We start from the raw sequence: 21766 nt of genomic DNA, 5'->3' as shown, positions 1-21766 counted from the left end.
ATCTTGGCATCTCAGCGCCTTGTGGTGTCTTCTACTCCGAAAATATTGTAGAAAATATTGTTGCGCTGCCTTTGGCCCCATTCGCACATCAGTCCGCTACTGACACCATCTCACAGGCCAACAGGGCGCCCCACGTCGACTTTTACCATTGTAGGATGGCCACACCAGTGCCACAACTTGCTAGACACCACCTCGGTGCCATCCGGATCTTGGCATCTCAGCGCCTTGTGGTGTCTTCAAATCAGAAAATATTGTTGCGCTGCCTTTGGCCCCATTCGCACATCGGTCCGCTACTGACGCCATCTCACAAGCCAACGGGGCGCCCCACGCCGACTTTCAACATTGTAGGATGGCCACAGAAGTGCGACAACTTACTAGACACCACCTCGGTGCCATCCGGATCTTGGCGCGTTGTGCTGCCTTCGGCCTATTCGCACATCGGTCCGCTACTGACGCAAACTCACAGGCCAACGGGGCGCCCCACGCCGACTTTCAGCATTGTAGGATGGCCACACCAGTGCGGCAACTTGCTACACACCACCTCGGTGCCATCCGGATCTTGGCATCTCAGCGCCTTGTGGTGTCAGTCAGAAAATATTGTTGCGCTGCCTTTGGCCCCATTCGCACATCAGTCCGCTACTGACACCATCTCACAGGCCAACAGGGCGCCCCACGCCGACTTTTACCATTGTAGGATGGCCACACCAGTGCCACAACTTGCTAGACACCACCTCGGTGCCATCTGGAACTTGGCATCTCAGCGCCTTGTGGTGTCTTCAATTCAGAATATATTGTTGCGCTGCCTTTGGCCCCATTCGCACATCGGTCCGCTACTGACGCCATCTCACAGGCCAACGGGGCGCCCCACGCCGACTATCAGCATTGTAGGATAGCCACACCAGTACAGCAACTTGCTAGACATCACCTCGGTGCCATCCGGATCTCGGCGCCCCACTGCAGATGAAGTGCCTCTCAACTATGAAACCACCACGGTGACATCCGGATCTTGGCGCGTTGTGCTGCCTTCGGCCTATTCGCACATCGGTCCGCTACTGACGCCATCTCACAGGCTAATGGGGCGACCCACGCCGAGTTTCAGCATTGTAGGATGACCACACCAGTACAGCAACTTGCTAGACATCACCTCGGTGCCATCCGAATCTTGGCATCTCAACGCCTACTGGTATCTTCCATACAGAAAATATTGTTACGCTGCCTTTGGCCCCATTCGCACATCGGTCCGCAACTTAGACATCACCTCGGTGCCATCCGGATCTTGGCATCTCAGCGCCTTGTGGTGTATTCTCTTCAGAAAATATTGTTGCGCTGCCTTTGGCCCCATTCACACTTCGGTCCGCAACTTAGACATCACCTCGGTGCCATCCGGATCTTGGCATCTCAGCGCCTTGTGGTGTCTTCTACTCCGAAAATATTGTAGAAAATATTGTTGCGCTGCCTTTGGCCCCATTCGCACATCAGTCCGCTACTGACACCATCTCACAGGCCAACAGGGCGCCCCACGTCGACTTTTACCATTGTAGGATGGCCACACCAGTGCCACAACTTGCTAGACACCACCTCGGTGCCATCCGGATCTTGGCATCTCAGCGCCTTGTGGTGTCTTCAAATCAGAAAATATTGTTGCGCTGCCTTTGGCCCCATTCGCACATCGGTCCGCTACTGACGCCATCTCACAAGCCAACGGGGCGCCCCACGCCGACTTTCAACATTGTAGGATGGCCACAGAAGTGCGACAACTTACTAGACACCACCTCGGTGCCATCCGGATCTTGGCGCGTTGTGCTGCCTTCGGCCTATTCGCACATCGGTCCGCTACTGACGCAAACTCACAGGCCAACGGGGCGCCCCACGCCGACTTTCAGCATTGTAGGATGGCCACACCAGTGCGGCAACTTGCTACACACCACCTCGGTGCCATCCGGATCTTGGCATCTCAGCGCCTAGTGGTGTCTTCTATTCCGAAAATATTGTTGCGCTGCCTTCGGCCCCATTCACACATCGGTCCGCTACTGACGCCATCTCACAGGCCAACGGGGCGCCCCACGCCGACTTTCAGCATTGTAGGATGGCCACACCAGTGCGGCAACTTACTAAACACCACCTCGGTGCCATCCGGATCTTGGCGCGTTGTGCTGCCTTCGGCCCCATTCACACATCGGTCCGCTACTGACGCCATCTCACAGGCCAACGGGGCGCCCCACGCCGACTTTCAGCATTGTAGGATGGCCACACCAGTGCGGCAACTTACTAAACACCACCTCGGTGCCATCCGGATCTTGGCGCGTTGTGCTGCCTTCGGCCTATTCGCACATCGGTCCGCTACTGACGCAAACTCACAGGCCAACGGGGCGCCCCACGCCGACTTTCAGCATTGTTGGATGGCCACACCAGTGCGGCAACTTACTAGACACCACCTCGGTGCCATCCGGATCTTGGCGCGTTGTGCTGCCTTCGGCGTATTCGCACATCGGTCCGCTACTGACGCAAACTCACAGGCCAACGGGGCGCCCCACGCCGACTTTCAGCATTGTAGGATGGCCACACCAGTGCACCTTACTAGACACCACCTCGGTGCCATCCGGATCTTGGCGCGTAGTGAAGCTGCAGCAGCTGCAAATAAGCTTCAGACAGTGTTACAACCGCTGCGCAGAACTCTCAACTATGACACCACCTCGGTGCCATCCGGATCTTGGCGCGGTGTATTGCCTTCGGCCTATTCGCACATCGGTCCGCTACTGACGCCGCCTCACGTGCCAACGTATTTTCTCCGCATTTTATACCCTATGCCGCATAACAGGTCATGTGACTTGTTTATAAAACTTTTCATTGGTTCATTTTACTTTTGGTTTCCTAATGATGGAAGGCTTGATCATATGACCTAAAAACAACACTTTTCATTGGATGAAAACTTTTTTTTTTTCCCAAACGATGAAAGCCCCACCTTGTTTCTGGATGTTTCAGACTGAAGCTGGCGTCAGCATGAGAGCACCACCATCTCGTAGCTCAGTCGTGGTCATTCCGCGAGCAATCATGGCAGCCGCTCCCCACCAGAAGCCTGCAGGAGTCGGGGCCCCCAAAACTTTTGATGAATTCTCAAGGCGGAGGGGACGCTTTCGAGAATGGGGTCCAAGACCTAGCAGACAAGCGTCCGATTTCCAAGGTGTCCCAGGGCCATTTCAGTGGACCAGGCCCAAAAAGGAAACAGCCTGCCGCCATTTTGAGAGTCCTGTGACAGCCGCCTATCGCTGCACCGCAAGAGTGGGCGCAACTCAGCTGAATTGCGGCTTTTGACACAGTGGACCAAAAACGGACGGAATGGCAACTGAAACGGTAAAGGGGCGCCCCACTACAACAGATGACACTCCACCTGGAGAGGCCCGTTCATGCCGCCTCCCCCGGGGCGCCCCACGCCGTTATTCGGAGCAGCATTGTAGGATACCAAAACCAGTGCGGCAACTTACTGGACATCACCTTGGTGCCATCGTTCTGCTGCCTTGGAACTATTCGCACAACAGTTTGCTACTGATGACCCACCCCCCGCGACGCCCCACGCCGTTATTTGCTGGGTGGCAACTTACTAGACATCACTTTCGTGTCATCTAGATTTCAGCGCGTTCTGCTGCCTTGGAACTATTCGCACAACAGTTTGCTACTGATGACCCACCCCCCGCGACGCCCCACGCCGGAAATCTGGACGTTGTGCTGCGTTGGGACTATTCGCACAGCCGACCGCTACTTCGTTGTTTTTCCCTAAAAATGTTTATATGTTATTACTATTTTTGTTTTCTTGTATATATTTATAAATTATTAAAGTTTTATAATCTTACTACTTTGTCGGAGTGCTATATATTTTTAATGTGACACATAATTGTAAAAACTTTGATGTACAAAGAGTCATCCCTGGAATCTTCCGCTTCAGGCTCGGTCCCCTCCCCAATCACAATACAGGATGGTTTTCAGATAATAGCAACGCTTCTGCTGTGACGGATCTCATCGAGTGTGGGCCTTGATCTACTATAACTCCTTTGAAGAGGGGTGATTCTTTACAGCTGTGGCCATAAACTACATCTGCAGGGCTAGCTGATACCCTAGGACCAGCCTGGACAATCGGACACAGAGGAAAAGGAGTGTCAGAGGGTGCGGTAGTGAATAGGGCGAAAGGGAGGTGTCGGGCGGGCACAGGGTGTGATTCTCAGGGAAGAGCAGCGCAGATGGGGGGAGGTTTATTACCCATGCATAAGACAGAGAGCGGGGGTGACCACTGCCTGGGGGAGATGCTTGCGAGGGTGGGGAGCCATGCTAAGGATCGACAGCGTGCACAGAGTGGGTCTGGTCAAGGCATCTAAAATGGCTGCCGTGCACGACAAAAGTGTGGCATTTGAAAAAAGACAAGATGGCGCAGACAATGTTTTTCAACACTTCCTGATTTCCTTCGAATCGAACGTTAACAGACGTTGGGGCATATTACCAAAGTTAAGCGATATTTATCCCTAACGATGCTTAGCAACGATTTTTTTACCGTCAGAAATTATCGCAGATAAACCTTGCTATTATCAAGGTTTATCGCAAATACGATAAAAAACGACCGCAATGCATTAATATCGCTGAAAACTCAGCGATATTCATGCATTACCGAGCTAATGCTCTTAGCCATGTTATCCACCTCCCATTGGATAACATGGCTAAGAACTGCTCAGGGCAGGTGGTAGCTTTTGGAGATATTCGCGCTTATCTCGAATATTTCCAAAAGTTGATAATAGGAGATAGCGATGTTAGCGACTGTTTCCAGTCGCTAACATCTTGGCATGCCCACTTTGCTTGTCATTAGTGATAAATATCACTCACATGCAAAGTGGGGCCCAAGATGGTCGCTATCTTCTACTAGCCGTCGCTAACTGGTGTTAGCAACAGCTAGGTAATACACATATAATTTTATCTCCGCGAAGCGGAGCGCTGTTACAGATATATATCTTGTTTTTGAACGTTAATTTCTCAAAATGCACTGAAGCACATATATTGAGACCTAGCAAAGGCACATCGGGCTACCAGTCCCTACAATTTTGCCAAGTTTCGTGCAAATCCATTCAGCTGTTCGATCCTACCGAGAGACAAGATGGCGGCCGCTACGGACTGTTTGGAATGTTTACAGACACCGGAGAGCCAATCAGCTTCGCTTCGCAAAGCTCCGTAACGCGAAAAGTACGCGAAGCGGTGCGCTGTTACAGATATATATCTTTTTTTGAACGTTAATTTCTCAAAATCCACTGGAGCACATATATTGAGATCTAGCAAAGGCACATCGGGCTACCAGTCCCTACAATTTTGCCAAGTTTCGTGCAAATCCATTCAGCTGTTCGATTATTATTATTATTTTTTTTTTTTGCCCCGCGGGGCCCTTTTAAAACCTCCACATCAAACCTAAACGGTCAGGGAGGATCTACTATGCCCCCTTATGGTCATTTGCCCCTTCGGTTTGGCCTCCGCTTGTCTCTCGATCCTACCGAGAGACAAGATGGCGGCCGCTACGGACTGTTTGGAATGTTTACAGACGCCGGAGAACCAATCAGCTTCGCTTCACAAAGCTCCGTTGCGCGAAAAGTACGCGTCCTGGAGCGCTGCCCGGTCCGCTGTTACAGATATATATCTTTTTTTAAACGTTAATTTCTCAAAATCCACTGTAGCACATATATTGAGACCTACAAAAGGCACATCGGGCTACCAGTCCCTACAATTTTGCCAAGTTTCGTGCAAATCCATTCAGCCGTTCGGGCTAAAAGTGAGGCCAACCGCCCTATGGAAAACTCAATGTTAAAAACACGTTTTGGGACCCCCCTTTTTTCTCGGCCCCCCCTTGACGAACCCCCCCCAAATTTTCAAGGGCTACTCAGAAACAAAATGTGCCATTTTCCTGAAAATTTCAGCCAATTCCGTCCACAAACGCCAAAGTTATTAGACATAGAATTTTCAAAAATCCCATAGAGAAAAAATCCTAACTATATATACCTACTGGCGACCGCCAGTAGGTAATATATATGTATATATATATATTTTTCAGGAGACAACAGATCAAATGTTTTTAAAAGCACCCATTTTTTGGTTAGTAAACATCCAAATATATGTTTTATCTTGGGATCTACCTGTATGCTCTGAATTTGCAAATGATGTTCGTCCTGATGATGACCCTATAAGTTTGTTCTATGGGTCGAAACACAGTCAATACCTTTGGGCATAAAGACAGTGTAACTAGGATGCTGGTCGATTACACATCTTTGAGAACAGAATATTGGATGGCCCCAACACATGATCAGTTCCTAGTGGTTGGAAACACAGAAATGCTAAATGCAGGGGTACTAAAACACCCTTTGTGGATCCATTCCTAAAAAACAACCTTTGCAATATGCAGGTAGAAAATAAATAAACACCACCAATAGCTCATATCATAACTATTAGTGAGGAACAATTGCAATTTGAAATCTAAGCTATTTAACTAAAGGAATGATTGTTTAACTGAAATCTGCTTTGCCAAAACTAAGACATTGTCCAAAGAAGGCTAGTGGCACAGTTAAAAATACTTAAATATTGAACTGTAGAGAGCTACTTAAATATTGAACTGTAGAGAGCTACTATAACACAAGGTTTCTTTAGAAGTTAAGATTAACATACATGGGGAAAAAGGTATTCCTTGAAATTAGGAAATTTAAGCTATATCAATGCTGAAGAATTTTAAAAAACATACCTTTCTCTTTTGTGGTGGTAATGGACATTAAGTCACTCCATTCTCCTACTCCTCGACTAGTGACCGCAGCAACCTTCAAAAAAGAGAAATGCACGTTAGTATAACAAACACTTAAAAGGTTATCACAAAATTACACCATTTTATGCCAGGACATGAGGCTAGCATTAATCTTTTATTCACTCTTCTGAGCAGCAACCCTTAAAAGTTTCAGGAATCAGAGCACAGAACCACTTCACAAAGAAACGGAATCCTGCAATCCAATAAAATCTCCCTGTCTTCCATTAGCTTCCCTTTTTTTTGCTGTCTCTTAGCAGATTTGGTTTAGTATTGCATATATTATGGTTGTTTACATGCATTTAGTGTGTATGGATTATCACATTTTTGGGTGGAATCATGTTTTAACAAACAAATAGAATTTGATAAGTTTGAGTTATATCGCATAATAATAAAATATAAAATAAAGTCTGAAATTAAAAGGAGAGCACATTTCAGAATAATGGGTGATGTCAGTTTGGAGGTAGCGTAACGGTGCAAACCAATAGTTTCAACACATCTAATATTTTCCCCAAAAAACTTAAGATCGATACAGAGAGACGCCTCGCGGATGCCCGTTCATTCTTTAAATGAGGTATATATGGATTTGGCTTCATTTGGGAAATAGACATATAGTACGAGTTACTTACCTTCGGTAATGATGTATCTGGTAGAGATGATTCTAGCCGCAGATTCCTTAACATAGAATTATCCCCAGGCGTGAGACTGGATCCGGAAACTGGAACAGCCAGAACAGAGGGGCACATGAGTACCCCCAGATCCATCCTCCTAGGCGCCAATAGAGGTGGAAGGAACAAGAAACAGGACAAAACTGCCTGTCAAAAGAACAATGAATACACCCACCAGAGACATAGCAACCCTCCCGGGAGGCGAGCGCAGAAGACCAAACGAAAGGTCCTCGCAGAACGGGGAGGAAGGGCGGGCCGAGAAGGAATCTGCAGCTAGAATCATCTCTACCAGATACATCATTACCGAAGGTAAGTAACTCGTACATCTGATAGAGACTACTAGCCGCAGATTACTTAACGTAGAATAGATACACTAGCCATAGCCCCGGGGAAGGAGGGTCTGCGAAAGGACCTCACCAGCCTGGACAGAACAGAGGGTCCCACATGGGACTAGTCCAACAGACAGGTGAAGAGCCTCGCCCCGGCAAGGGGGAGCCCCCACAGGCAGAACACTACCGACCCCAAGGGGGGCGTGGGAAGAAAAACGAAACAGAAGAAAGGAAGCCCGTTCACCTCAATTGAGGAACCGAGGACAAGCCAGGGGAGGCCAAAGCACCCTAAGCCCCTACAAGGCCACAGAACCTCCAACCAATACCAGGGCAAGGAGGAGGAAAAGAATAACCTAGAGGGCCCAAGGAGATGAGGGAAAAGAAGGCGAGCCCACCACAGTTGGAAGGCAACAGACCAGACAGAACAGCGCCGACAGCAATAAAACAGTCGGAAGCAGGAAGAACAGCCCGGGGCCCCCCCGGAAGACTGCCCAGGCAACACCAGGAAGAAGAAGAAGAAGGAGGAGGAACACAACATCTCAGCCTCCTAGATAGAGAACATGAAATTGAAGAAAGGTCCGGACACACCGCAGCGAGGGGTCCGTGCACACGATCCAAGGAGCAAAACGAGAGCCACGATGCTAGGTTGCAGAACGGCAGGTCAGGCCTAGCACACAGTGCAGCGACCCCGAGGAAGACACCCCGGCTCACCATCAAGACAGTCTAATCCAGCAAGGGGAAATTGCACCTGCAACATACATTAACGCCATGGAGAGCAAAAGCCCGAAGGCGACCACAATCCCCCAGCACAGCATAAGCTATATAACAGCTACCACTACCCCACATAGGGTAAGTTAAGTCCCAAGACATGGAAACCCTTTTTGGAAGAACATCCGCAGCAGAGGACAACAGAAAAAAATCGCGGGGAAAAAGACCACCGCAGAAGGCTTAACAAGCAGCCCAAGAGAAAAAACAGAAGGCCTAATCTCAGGGCCAATCTGGGGCAGGTGAAGCAAAAACACACACAGCAAACAAGGGCCATCCAGCAGCCAACAGAGCCACAGCCTCAACAAGGAGGGCTTGAGTGGCCATAATACAGACAGAACTACAACAATGAGGGCGACTCGCCCAAAAAGAAGGAGAGCATCATCAAGAGCTAGCCCAACTCACCAGTCACTGAGGGGGGTGGGGGCGGGGGGAAGAAGGAGGAAGAGGAGGAGGAGGATGAGGAGGAGGAGGCGGAGGAGGAGGAGGAGGAGGAGGAGGCCGAAGCCCCGCCAAGAACCTCCGGATGGCTGAGTACGCCGGGGTGTGGAACAGAAGGGTGCCATCAAAGGGAAGATCCACCAGCCCTGCGAGATGTCCAGAGCGGAGCGCAGAATGAATGCCGCCAGCTCCCGGCCATCTAACGCATGGTGCCGCAAATCAACACCAGCACCCTCCTTAGAAGCTGGAGATCCAAGGGACTCCGCAGAGTACCACAAACAAGAGGTGGCCCTAGCCAACACACAAAGTGTTAAGGGCTCGCAGAGTTGCACTGGTCAAAGCAAACATATTGCGGCCCAAGAGTCTAGCCAGCCGGCCTCCCGGGAAGGTGGAGCCAACAGCGACAGTAGGGAAGGAAAGGCGGTCCGCAACAGGGGCGTACTGGCAGAAGGGTGGTGGAAAAGACACGCCGGGTCACGTGGCGCCGGCAGGTGTCGATGGAGAAGGTGTTGGGCACCGGATCCCCCGTGGCGGGGTGCCCCCAAGTCCCCGTCAGAGAAGAATGGAGCGAACCTTCAAAGGGGAGCAGCAGCTCCCTTTCACCAGAACCCTGGTGGAGAAACTCCAAAAGAAGATCAGCGGGGAAATGGGCTGCCAGATCTCCCATACGCAGAATTCTCACAGCCGTGGAAATAGCGCGTGCGAAGAATGCACCCGCTTCCGTAGGGCCCCGCGGTGGAAAAAGAAGCTCCTCCGTGGGCGACAGTTGCAAACTAAGGCAGCCGTCTCCGAAGCCAGCTGGAGTGGGCAAGGGCAAGCCCTGATAGGGATAAAGAGGCGCTGAAGAGTGGGGGACTTGTGGTTCCACTGGTGAAAACTGCGGCCGCGGCAAGGAGTCGTCCTTCGATGACGCCGGGGAGAAAGCCACGATCCGTCTCCGGTGAGGAGGACACCAGCAGGTGCGTAACCTCTGGAGAAGAGGGGACGTCCGAGGATGAATCTGCGATCTGACGCCTGTCCGGTGCTGTAGAATAGGCAACCTGGAGCAGTGAGTCGTCGTCCAACACCACAGGAGACGCCGGACAGGCCTCCACCTCTTCACACGGCGCCGGGGCTGGGATGGAGCCAAGGTGGCCAAGGGGCGGCGCCGGCTCGACCTCCAACGAGGCAGCCACCTGCGTGGAGGACCGGGAAGCGACAAGGGATCCCCCGCCAACCTCAACCCATGGGGGAACGAGAGAGGTCCACCGAGCCCCATGGCGGCGCCAAGGCTGACTCGACCTCCGGCGAGGCATCCACCTGCGTGGAGGAACGAGAGGGGCCCGGGGCCTACCAGGAGTCCCCCGCCAGCCTCGACCCACAAGGGGACGAGAGGGGCCCTCTGACCCCTGTGGCGCCGCCGGCCTCGACTCGACCTCTGACGAGGCAGCCGCCTGTGTGGAGGAACGAGAAGGGCCCGGTGTGGGGCGAGGGGTCTCCCGCCAACCTCAAACCATGACCGGATGAGGGGGATGCACCGACCCCTGTGGCGCCGCCAGGGCCAGCAGCTGCCGGCACCGTAGCGCCGTCACCTCGACCTTAGACAGGATCACCTTGTCAAAGGGCCGAGAGGGGCTCGGGGATGCGACCCGAGCCCCGGCGACCTTCCACGACACCACAAGGACTCCCGTAGGAGTTTGCGGCGAAGCCGGGGCACCGTGGTCCGAGGGAGGGACCCCCGAAGGGCTGCACCCCAATGGCACCACATCCTCCAAGCCTGGATCCGAACCAGTCGGCGCCGGGGCCGCCGGCGATGCTGCGGAAGGCCTCGCACCACGCAAGGAATCCGCCGATGTCCAAGGAGGGGAAGAGGAGGAACCAGCGAGGCCTGCAAAGTTGCCGCATATCCCTCCATATGGGCTCTCGACGCCCCTCACCGGGAAACAATGGATAGGGGGACGTTACGCAGGGCCGCATCACCTGTGGAAAGCCCACGCCCCAACAGGCCAGAAACCAGTCCTCGGGGACAAACTGCGACACTTACCCACAGGAGAGCGACGCTCTTGAGGCACAGGAGAGGGATGAGGATGACGACTATGACGACCGCTCCGAAAACCTTCCGCAGCGGCTGAGCGAGGCGACAAAGCCGGCCTGGACATGCGAGCCGAAAGAAGTTTCATTCGGCGTTCCTCCCGCGACTTGGCTTCAACCGCTGGCACGCCTTGCAATCAGTGGAGCCGTGATCCTCCCCCAAGCGCCACATGCAAATTAGGTGAGGGTCCGTCGCCGACATCAAGCGCCCACAAGACGAACAAGTCTTGAAGCCCGAAGGCATCCGCACACTGTTCCCACAACACAAGAATAGAAGGGAAAGGCATAAACAGGCCCGGAGCATGAATCGGATCCGCGTTGCACGCGGAAAAGGAAAAAATTGACGTAGGCGCGCCGGGGTGGGACTTATGTGACCTCGCAGACGTCACATATGCGGGCGACGCCTGGGCAGAGCCATGTGGTGCCGTCCTCCCGGCACGCAGAGATGCTGGGCAAAAAAGGTTTCCGGATCCAGACTCACGCCTGGGGATAATTCTAAGTTAAGGAATCTGCGGCTAGTAGTCTCTATCAGATACTGCTATATTATTGAGGGCATGCTTCGCATCTGACGTTTAAAGTCAGAACGTGTTGTTTTGAAGGAATTAGACCTTTCTTGCAAGCAAGCAGGTTAGTTTCTGAAGGAATTTGGCATATGAGGCAGGTATCCCTGCAACACGCATTTTGTCTGCGATCGTTGCAGGAACCTGAGACAAGGCAATTGGAGGAAATTTGAGGTGGACTAAAAAAACAAAACTATAATCAGTGGAAAGCTGAAGAAATGTAAATAACATTAAATACAAGGTTTGGGTACAATTTTTTTTTTACCAATGGCAGAGCAGGAGTCCGGTGAGACAGGCCAAAAACATTTCTATTTCAAGAACTGCATGAGGCAGGTTAAGAGTGAGTTAAAAAAGTACTCCGAAATTAAAGAAATTTGATAAACATGGATGAGAAAGAATATTTCACAATTTCAGGAGAAGATCGAGTTAATACAGGTCCAGGTGGCAAGTGAAGGCATATGGGAAATGCATCAGAAAAGAAAGGAGCAATGGAGAAAGATAACAAAAGTTCCAAGGGTACTGGCAACAGTAAAGGGTTCAAATAGAATTTGACACAGAGCCTCGTCAAACAAAAAAAACAAAGAGTGTTTTTTTTTATGTGGAGGCTATTGTAATGGAGGTGGATCAGACGCAAAAAATGCAATAGTGAAGGTGGATGAAGACCTGGTTGGATATTGAAGTACCCTGTATTTAGTGGGGGAAAAAAAGGACAAGTGTTGGAGACCAATGATAAATTTGAGGATCTTAAATCAGTTTGTGACCTACAGACATTTTAAGATGGGAGGGATTCATCTCTTCAGGGACATGCTACAAGAATTGGATTGGATGGTGTAAATGGATCTCAAAGAAGGTCATTTCACTATTCCAATAGCTTTAGCGAGTCAGTGCTACTTACAATTCAGATGGAAGGGTCATTAACACCAGTTTCCATTTCTCCTTTTCAGCTTGTTTGCAGCTCCCTGGTGTTTTACGTAGGTTTTAAGACCAGTAGTGGGATTTTTTAGAGAAAAGGGTATACGACGGATTGTTTATCTGGACAACATATCTGTTGGAATCACTGGGTTTTATAATCAATTTGGAAACATCAGTTCTGGTTTCGTCTCAGAGGTTGGAGTTTCTGGGATTTGTGGTGGACTCTGTAAAGAGTCAATTTCCGATACCGGAAAAAAAAGATAAGACAAGTAGTAAGGAATGTGTTGAGAAAGGAGGAAGTGAAATTGAGGGAGTTGGCGCAAGTGATCGGTCTGTTATTCTCTTCAATACAGGCTCTATTTCCAGGACCCTTCCACTACAGGGTCTTACAACATCTTGAGACATCGGGCTTTCAAAAGATTTGTCATACCGGGACAAGGGAAAGAGTTGAAAAGGAGGATGGAGACTTAGGAAGCATGGAACAGTCTGGCAATATTTGGATTAAAACCAGATGATGTGCCTTTAGACTTCTGTACCATGCAGTGCAATTGTTGTATAATTCTGTCTCAATAAAAAAATTACGACAAAAAAAAGAATGTTTTGCAAACAGATGCATGCAAATCAGGATGGGGTGCCATGTGTTCAGGGTAGGAGACAGGATGAGTTTAAGATGTCTTGGAAAGAGAGGAGCATATATATTGTCTAGAGATGAAAGCAGGATTGTTTGCCCTGAGAAGTTTCAATGTCAGCTTCAAGGAAATTCAGTTTTGTTGAACAAGAACAATGTAACAGCAGTGAAATATATAAATGAGTTGGGAGGAAGCAGGTCAAGGAATAGTGAAGGAAATGTGGGAATTTGCTTGAAGCACAAAATTGGTTTGAAGGCTGAATATTCACCTGGGTTTCACAATGTGGTAGCGGATTGGAATTTAAGGAATGTTACGGATTTCAGCAAATGGAAATTAAAGGAGGAATATTTCCAGAACATTCAGGAATGTATGGCACATCTTGGGGTGGATCTCATTGCATACCGGTTGACAATCCAGTTGACCGTTACATCCAGTGGAGATCAGATCCAGGTGATATAGCGGTAGATGCATTCATGCAGTATTGGAGAGTGATGAATAGCTATGGATTTCCACCTTGTTTTATGACTCAGAGGGTACTAATTCAGGTGAGGAGACAGAAGTGTCAAATAATGTTGATTATTTAGTTTTGGTGAACTCAAGGTTGGTTTCCAACAGTTATGGGGATGGTTGGGCAAATTCCTTATTTGATCAAGTCATGCAAGGGTCTATCAAGAGGAGTGGAAAAGGAAGAGCATCCTTTGAGCGAGTCGGTTTGCTCAACCTTCTAGTTTGGAGAAATTCAGGAACTCAGGAAGATTCTCAGAAATTTCGAGAACAGTTTCATAGTTGCTCAATGAAACATGGGCTTCAGGCACTAGGAAAAGATATAGATGGGAATGGGGAGTATGGTTACATTGGTGAATGGCAAGGGACTTGGATCCCATGGAGGCTGATTAATTAGAGGTGGCAACATTTTTAGCAGAAATATTTAGGAAAGGATTGTCCTAAAGAACAGTAAATTGCTCTAGACTGACTGCTGCAGCAGCAGGACATTCTTTAATACAGCGGTACAAAAGGGGGTGGTGATGGACGGAGCAACTGAACCAATCAAACACTCACACCCAGTCAACAGATTTGGGTTTAATCCATCACCGTTCTTTAGCCCACTCTGCCACCCCAGTTCCCATAAGGCACAGGGTCAGACTGATTTGCATATGGCCATGTCTGAACTGGGGTTGCAGAGTGGGCTAAAGAACGGTGATGGATTAAACCCAGATCTGTTGACTGGGTGCGAGTGTTTGATTGGTTCAGATGCTCCGTCCATCACCACCCCCTTTTGTACCACTTTGTTCGCCATAAGTTGGCAGGGTATGCTCAGACGTGAGTCCCTTGCTCACTTTGCCACTGGATTCAAGCAAGCCGGGCTGAAGACGGCTGAAATGCCAGAAACCGGTCCTCGGAAGCTTGTTTCCGGTCCAGGGAAGGCATGGCTTGGCAGTTCGGGCTGGACTGTTCCCTTGAGGCACAGGGTCAGACTGATTTGCATATGGCCATGTCTGAACTGGGGTGGCAGAGTGGGCTAAAGAACGGTGATGGATTAAACCCAGATCTGTTGACTGGGTGTGAGTGTTTGATTGGTTCAGATGCTCCGTCCATCACCACCCCCTTTTGTACCACTTTGTTCGCCATAAGTTGGCAGGGTATGCTCAGACGTGAGTCCCTTGCTCACTTTGCCACTGGATTCAAGCAAGCCGGGCTGAAGACGGCTGAAATGCCAGAAACCGGTCCTCGGAAGCTTGTTTCCAGTCCAGGGAAGGCATGGCTTGGCAGTTCGGGCTGGACTGTTCCCATGAGGCACAGGGTCAGACTGATTTGCATATGGCCATGTCTGAAGTGGGGTGGCAGAGTGGGCTAAAAAACGGTGATGGATTAAACCCAGATCTGTTGACTGGGTGTGAGTGTTTGATTGGTTCAGATGCTCCGTCCATCACCACCCCCTTTTGTACCACTTTGTTCGCCATAAGTTGGCAGGGTATGCTCAGACGTGAGTCCCTTGCTCACTTTGCCACTGGATTCAAGCAAGCCGGGCTGAAGACGGCTGAAATGCCAGAAACCGGTCCTCGGAAGCTTGTTTCAGGTCCAGGGAAGGCATGGTTTGGCAGTTCGGGCTGGACTGTTCCCATGAGGCACAGGATCAGACTGATTTGCATATGGCCATGTCTGAACTGGGGTGGCAGAGTGGGCTAAAGAACGGTGATGGATTAAACCCAGATCTGTTGACTGGGTGTGAGTGTTTGATTGGTTCAGATGCTCTGTCCATCACCACCCCCTTTTGTACCACTTTGTTCGCCATAAGTTGGCAGGGTATGCTCAGACGTGAGTCCCTTGCTCACTTTGCCATTGGATTCAAGCAAGCCGGGCTGAAGACGGCTGAAATGCCAGAAACGGGACCTCGGAAGCTTGTTTCCGGTCCAGGGAAGGCATGGCTTGGCAGTTCGGGCTGGACTGTTCCCATGAGGCACAGGGTCAGACTGATTTGCATATGGCCATGTCTGAACTGGGGTGGCAGAGTGGGCTAAAGAACGGTGATGGATTAAACCCAGATCTGTTGACTGGGTGTGATTGTTTGATTGGTTCAGATGCTCCGTCCATCACCACCCCCTTTTGTACCACATTCTTTAATACAGGGCATGGCAATTGGTAGGAGTACATTGATTTGTAGATTAATGAAGGGAATTTGTTTAAAGAGACCGCCAAGTATGAGTCGCTTTGGGAAGTGGTTTGAATTTGAAGTTGTTTGAAAGATGGTCAAGTAATCCATTTTTCGGAGTAAGAGAATTAACATGCAAGTCAGATGTAAGAGCACTGGAAGTGACCAATACATTTGTCCAACCTAATGGGGTTATATTTGAGATTTGGAGAATGACTAAGGCTATGTCTGGTTCTGTTATTTACCCTACGTTTGATAATTATCCAAAATTGTGCGTGCTGAGATGTATAAGGAAATATGAGGCTAGGATGATGGAGAAAAGGTGCGCTAAAGTGGATAAGCTGTTGATTTCTTATGTAAAGTCATTTAATGGAGTTTCTAATTCTACCATTTCAAAACGTGTGCAGTCTGAAATCAGGGAAGCAGGCGTATATGTATCTTTATTTAAGGCACATTCTGTCAGGGGTGCTATGGCAGGTAAAGTTTTTATGTCAGGAGGAGATATTGAAAGCACAGATTGGTCTAATGCAGATATATCTAGGTCTTATTTTAGACCTACAGAATATGTTTCAAGCTGTGTTTTAAAAGACTTTTACAATACTAGCCTCCTGTCTTGCCATAAAATGTTGATTCTTACCATTTTACTACGTAAAGAATCGCAATTTTATATAAAAAAGGAGGCTATATTATCCCACCCTCCCTTCCCGTATATAAAATGGAGCGGAGGAGAAGGGAAGATAATATATAAGTGTGGCTGGCATTTTAAATTGTTTCTTTGAAGTAAAGTTTTAGAGGAGAAGAGCTGCTTTTTATAAAATCACGATTCTTTATGCAGTAAACCTTTAAGAAGTGACATTCGCTTTCATAATTCCACCACCCTGAAAACTGCTGTGACTAATCATAGTCCCAGAGCAATTGTCCATTGATTGTGGCTATTTTTGTTGGTTAAATCTGGTCTTACTGAAAATTAATTTATAAAACACAGAATTAATTATTTACATGATAAACATACAATAGTAAACAATGCACCATTGTGACCACAAAGATCTTTATTTTCTGTGCACCTCCAGCCTCCCTCATAAAAACAATGACTTGGCAGGGCCAATAGGTTTGGCTTGAATATTCAGTCATACTCCAAACTTATAATCTTTGCCAATGCAAGTAGCATCCTGGTAAAAGATTAATGGAAGCTACCAGATTCGTTGAAAGACAGGAGTAGCCTGGAGACAAACCCACACAAACAGCCAGAAGCAATGACATTATCCACAACCCAGTGGTATATGACAAAGTCACCAAGCACACTGAAGCATAGCAGACTCAGCAGAAGGATGACAGGAGGTGGTAGTGCACTGAAATCCAGCAGCAGCAGGGCTTTAAGTGGGCAGTATGACGGGAGCTGCCAAGCATACAGAGGTTTAATTTCTGAGCAGCCATGATTAAAAAAATAATAGTAAAAAATAAAAACACAACACTGACAGCGCTTTAGAACCATAAAAGATGCTTTCATGTTTCTCTGATGCAAAACAAGGCAAAGGAGGGTGGTGGGACATGAGGACCTAACTGCCAGAAAATGCTACTATCCCAACATTTTTTTTTTTTTTTTTTTTTAAACATAGCTGCCTGAATACATAATAACTATAATCCTAGTTCTGCATCACAGGTCATAAAGGTAGACTATGCTCACCTGTGTGCAGGGATTGCACAGCACTTCATTTCCTAATTAAGCATAGGTAATTATGTGCGTCTGTAATTTACCAAATGCAGCAAAATCCTCTTAGCCTTAAAAGGCAAACTTTGTTCTTAACTCTTATTTCTTTCCAAATAAACATAAGGCAACATTGCAGAATGAAACTTCAAACACGCTGGCACGCAGAAAAGCTCTAAATTCACAAAAGAAAGCAAAGAAAAGAAATATTAGCCCAATAGGCTAAATATGGAGATGTGAAAACATACCATGAGCCATAAAGGCAACAGCAGCAGCTTTCACAACCCAGGAAGCCTCGTACTGACGGTTGCTTCACAAGTTTAGTTATTTTAGAGAAAGCCAGGAAGAACTTTAAATGAAATTATATGTTCTTGACATTCAAAAATTGAGACATTGGCAAGCCTGGGGTTGTTCAGGACTTAAGTGAAGATACCAGCGATGAAGAACAGACACTACAAGTAACATTTCATACTGCATCGTATGATCTTCTCTGAAAGTCATGAACATAGAACAGACTATCAACCTCACATGAACAAGCTTAACACCAGTTCCAAAGGGCAAAGAAATCAAGAAAACTTTACTTAATAAGGAGGACCTCAGTGAAAGAAATTACGTAGAGCTCCTGCCCACCTGCTCTAGAGTCTGCATCTAGATGGTAGTTAAGGTACAAGTACAAGCAGGCTTCCAAGTAGTTGCTCTATAAATACCTATCAATGGGAAATTTCTTAACCAAGCCTCAGTAGCCACTGTGGAGTGAAGCACAAGTTACTTACCTTTGGTAATGATATATCTGTCAGAAACATTAGTAGTGATATATTCCTTACCTTAGAATTACCCCCAGGCGTGAGACTGGATCTGGAAAGTTTTTTCGTCAGCAGTACCCCTGCGCGTCGGTAGGCGTCGTCGTGCAGCTCCACGTGAGCCGTTGGCGTCGGTATGATGTCATCAGAGCTACTTAGATGCACGCGCGCTGACGTCAGTTCTGTATATGACTCTCCGCGCCAGGAACGCAGAACCATGACCATGAAACTGACCACAGGTGCCATGAAACTAGGGCCCTGAAGGGATGACCTTAACCCTAGAAATCAGTTCGCAGAACGAGGAGGATGGGTGGGGCGGTAAGGAATCTATAACTACTAATGTTTCTTACAGATATATCATTACCAAAGGTTAGTAACTTGTGCACCTGAAAGCAACACGTAGTGATAGATACCCCAGCAATACCAACCCCGGTGGTGGGTCTGCGAACCAAGATCACACCAGAAAGTCCTGGAGAACAAAATGACCAAAAAAGCCGGACTTGGCAGTCCAGGCAGTAGTGCTTGGTAAACGTGTTCAGCGAGGCCCACGTAGCTGCCTGACAGATGTCATGCAAGGGAACGCCGCGTCCCAAGGCAGTAGTGGCTGCCGTCGCCCTGGTAGAATGGGCGCGTAGCCCCACCGGAGGCTCCTTTTTAGCCATGGAGTAACAAGCCTTTATGCACAGAACAACCCACCAAGAGATGGTCCACTTGTGCACAACCAGACCTTTCTTGGCGCCCACGTAGCCAACAAAGATTTGGTCATCCACCCGGAACTGTTGTGTGCGGTCCAGATAGAAAGAGAGCGCACGTTTTGGGTCCAGATGGTGGAACCTCTCTTCCTCTTTTGAGGGATGCGGAGGCAGAAAGAAGGTGGGCAAAGTGATGATTTGCCCGATGTGAAAGGAATTGACAACCTTTGGCAGAAAAGAAGGACGAGCCCTTAGAACAACTTTGTCCAGATGGACAGAGAGAAAAGGAGGCTTAGAAGAGAGAGTCTGGAGCTCACTCACCCTTCTGGCAGAGGTGATGGCTACCAGGAAAGCAGTCTTTAGAGTGAGGAGACGAAGAGGACAATTGTGAAGTGGCTCAAAGGGAGCACACATCAGGAAGGTAAGAACAAGGTTCAAGTCCCACTGAGCCATCACGAAAGGGACAGGAGGAAACATGTGCGTGATGCCTTTCAAGAACTTATTTACAATGGGGGACTTGAAAAGGGAAGACTGATCTGGAAGCCTTAGAAAGGCGGAAATGGCCAGGAGGGAGCCTTTGACAGTGCCCAGAGCAGAGCCCTGCTGGGCCAAAGAGAGAAGAAAAAGAAGAACCCCTGAAAGAGGGGCGGAAAGGGGATCCACAGCCTTTGCTGTGAACCATGCCACAAAGTTATTCCACCTGCAGGCGTATACCGTCTTAGTGGAGGGATGCCTGGCTGCCAAGATAACATTACAGACTTCAGGAGGCAGGTCGAAAGACGTCAACTGTCGCCGCCCAATCTCCACGCAAGGAGGTGTAGACTGGACAGGTTTGGGTGGAGAACCCTCGCCTGATGCTGCGACAGAAGATCCTCCCGAAGAGGCAGACGAATCGGTGGATCGAGTAGCTCGGGATACCATACTCTTCTAGCCCAGTCCGGAGCCACAAGGTTGACTTAGGCCCAGTCGCGCCTGATCTTCTGGGCAGAAGTGGTATAGGCGGAAAGGAGTACAACAGACCGCAACTCCACTCATGACGAAAAGAGTCGCAGAGCGAGTGCCGCCTTGGAAATTCCAATGCGCAGAAGTGAGGACATTGCGCGTTCTCTTCAGTGGCGAACAGGTCTAACCAAGGCTCTCCCCAATTGCTGAAAGAGACCTCGCGCCACGTCCAAATTCAGACGCCATTCCTGATCCGTCATGCACGGGCGACTGAGTTCGTCCGCCCTGGCGTTCAAGGAACCTGTCAGGTGTTGAACCACCAGGTACTTGCCCTGATGTTCCAGCCAAGCCTAGAGGCACAGAGCCTCTTGGTAAAGGGTCCACGACCCCACCCCGCCCTGTTTGTTGCAGTACCACATGGCGGTGGTGTTGTCGGTGAACACCTGCTTTACCCTCCCATGACTGAAGGAAGGAATGCCTTCAGTGCAAGCCGGATCGCCTGAAGCTCGAGCTGGTTGATGTGGAGCTGGGACTCCGCTGGAGACCAGAGGCCTCTGATCTCCGCCTCTCCCATGTGGCCGCCCCATCCCAGAAGGAACGCGTCCGTCACCACTGTGTATTCCAGTTGGGGTAGGAAGAGGGATCTGTCATTGACCCAATCGCGATTCGTGAGCCACCACTGCAACTGTCTTGCAGTGCCCTCTGAGATCTGGATGTGATCGGACAGGTTGCCTTGGTGCTGTGCCGACTGGAACTTCAGGTCCCACTGCAGAGCCCGCATATGCCATGTAGTAAGTTGACACGATATCTGGAGACAGAGTACTTGTTGAGATAAGCTTTATTGCAGCACAGAGTCAGCAGGACCATCCCCTCTCTGACCAGAGCTCCAACTGCCAACAGGGCGGATGGAGACTCCAGAACTAGGAACGCCATGATATTCTAGAGTGCTAGTTAGATAAGCAAGAGAAGCACTGTACAACATATCTACCCCCCTTAACAAATGAAAGGAAACAAAACAAACAATCACTGTGAGAACATAGTATTACATCAGCGTATATAATCACCAAGATAAGTAGGTGGGCGTCGAGAGCGAGAACTCCTTATCGTGCTCTCTCTAGGGAGTGACTGTGAAAAAGAAGCAGAAACTTAGTCACTTATGACACCACCATGTACTGACGTGGATGACGGAGCATCACCACTACCCATCTCCTCCCCTCCAATGGAGACCGAATGGGCCGCTAGCCCACCATCAGGAGCTAACAAGTAGCCATTACAGTTCCCAGAAACTCCACCCTCCGAAGCAACAGAAGAATCACTCCCCTTTCTCTGGAACAAAGCTACCCTCCTATAATTCCAAGTTTCCCCGTTATCCAAAACAACAAAATGTGGAAAAGCTCTTTTGACTTTAAAAGGACCCCTATACTTGCTAAGACCCTTTGAAAACCGTCCTGGTTTAACCTTGACCAGATCACCCACCGTAATGGGAAGGGAATTATCAGTAGGGGGTAAGGCCTCACCACCCTCACCTCTCAACCATGCAGGAGTCAATTTTGAAACTGGTGTGCGACCACGCATCAATTCAAACGGAGATTTCTCACCAGTTCTATGAGGCGTCGAACGATAGGCCCACACCAGCTCTTGCACCCGCTCATACGAAAAACACCCACTTTGCACAAACATTTGAATCACTCCCTTCACCAGACGATTCACTCTCTCGCAGAGACCATTTCCTTGTGGGTTGTACAAACTAGTCCTCTGATGTCTGATGCCACACTCACGCATAAACGAAACC

At 49.0% G+C, this 21766-nt stretch overlaps 1 protein-coding gene across 1 annotated transcript in view; it reads right to left on the bottom strand.

The window, feature by feature from the left end:
• The window catches only part of SORL1 (sortilin related receptor 1), an 852839-nt gene that overhangs the window by 159329 nt on the left and 671744 nt on the right, over positions 1–21766 (bottom strand). The window contains exon 38 of the mRNA XM_078682321.1: positions 6758–6830. Coding sequence (XP_078538447.1) covers positions 6758–6830 — 73 coding nt within the window. The remainder of the gene's footprint in view (positions 1–6757; positions 6831–21766) is intronic.

The sequence above is a fragment of the Lissotriton helveticus genome, chromosome 3_1, assembly GCF_964261635.1.
Source record: "Lissotriton helveticus chromosome 3_1, aLisHel1.1, whole genome shotgun sequence".
Classification (NCBI taxonomy): Eukaryota; Metazoa; Chordata; class Amphibia; order Caudata; family Salamandridae; genus Lissotriton; species Lissotriton helveticus.
Note: the sequence above shows the minus strand (reverse complement) of the source record. Positions and strands in the feature narration are given on the sequence as shown.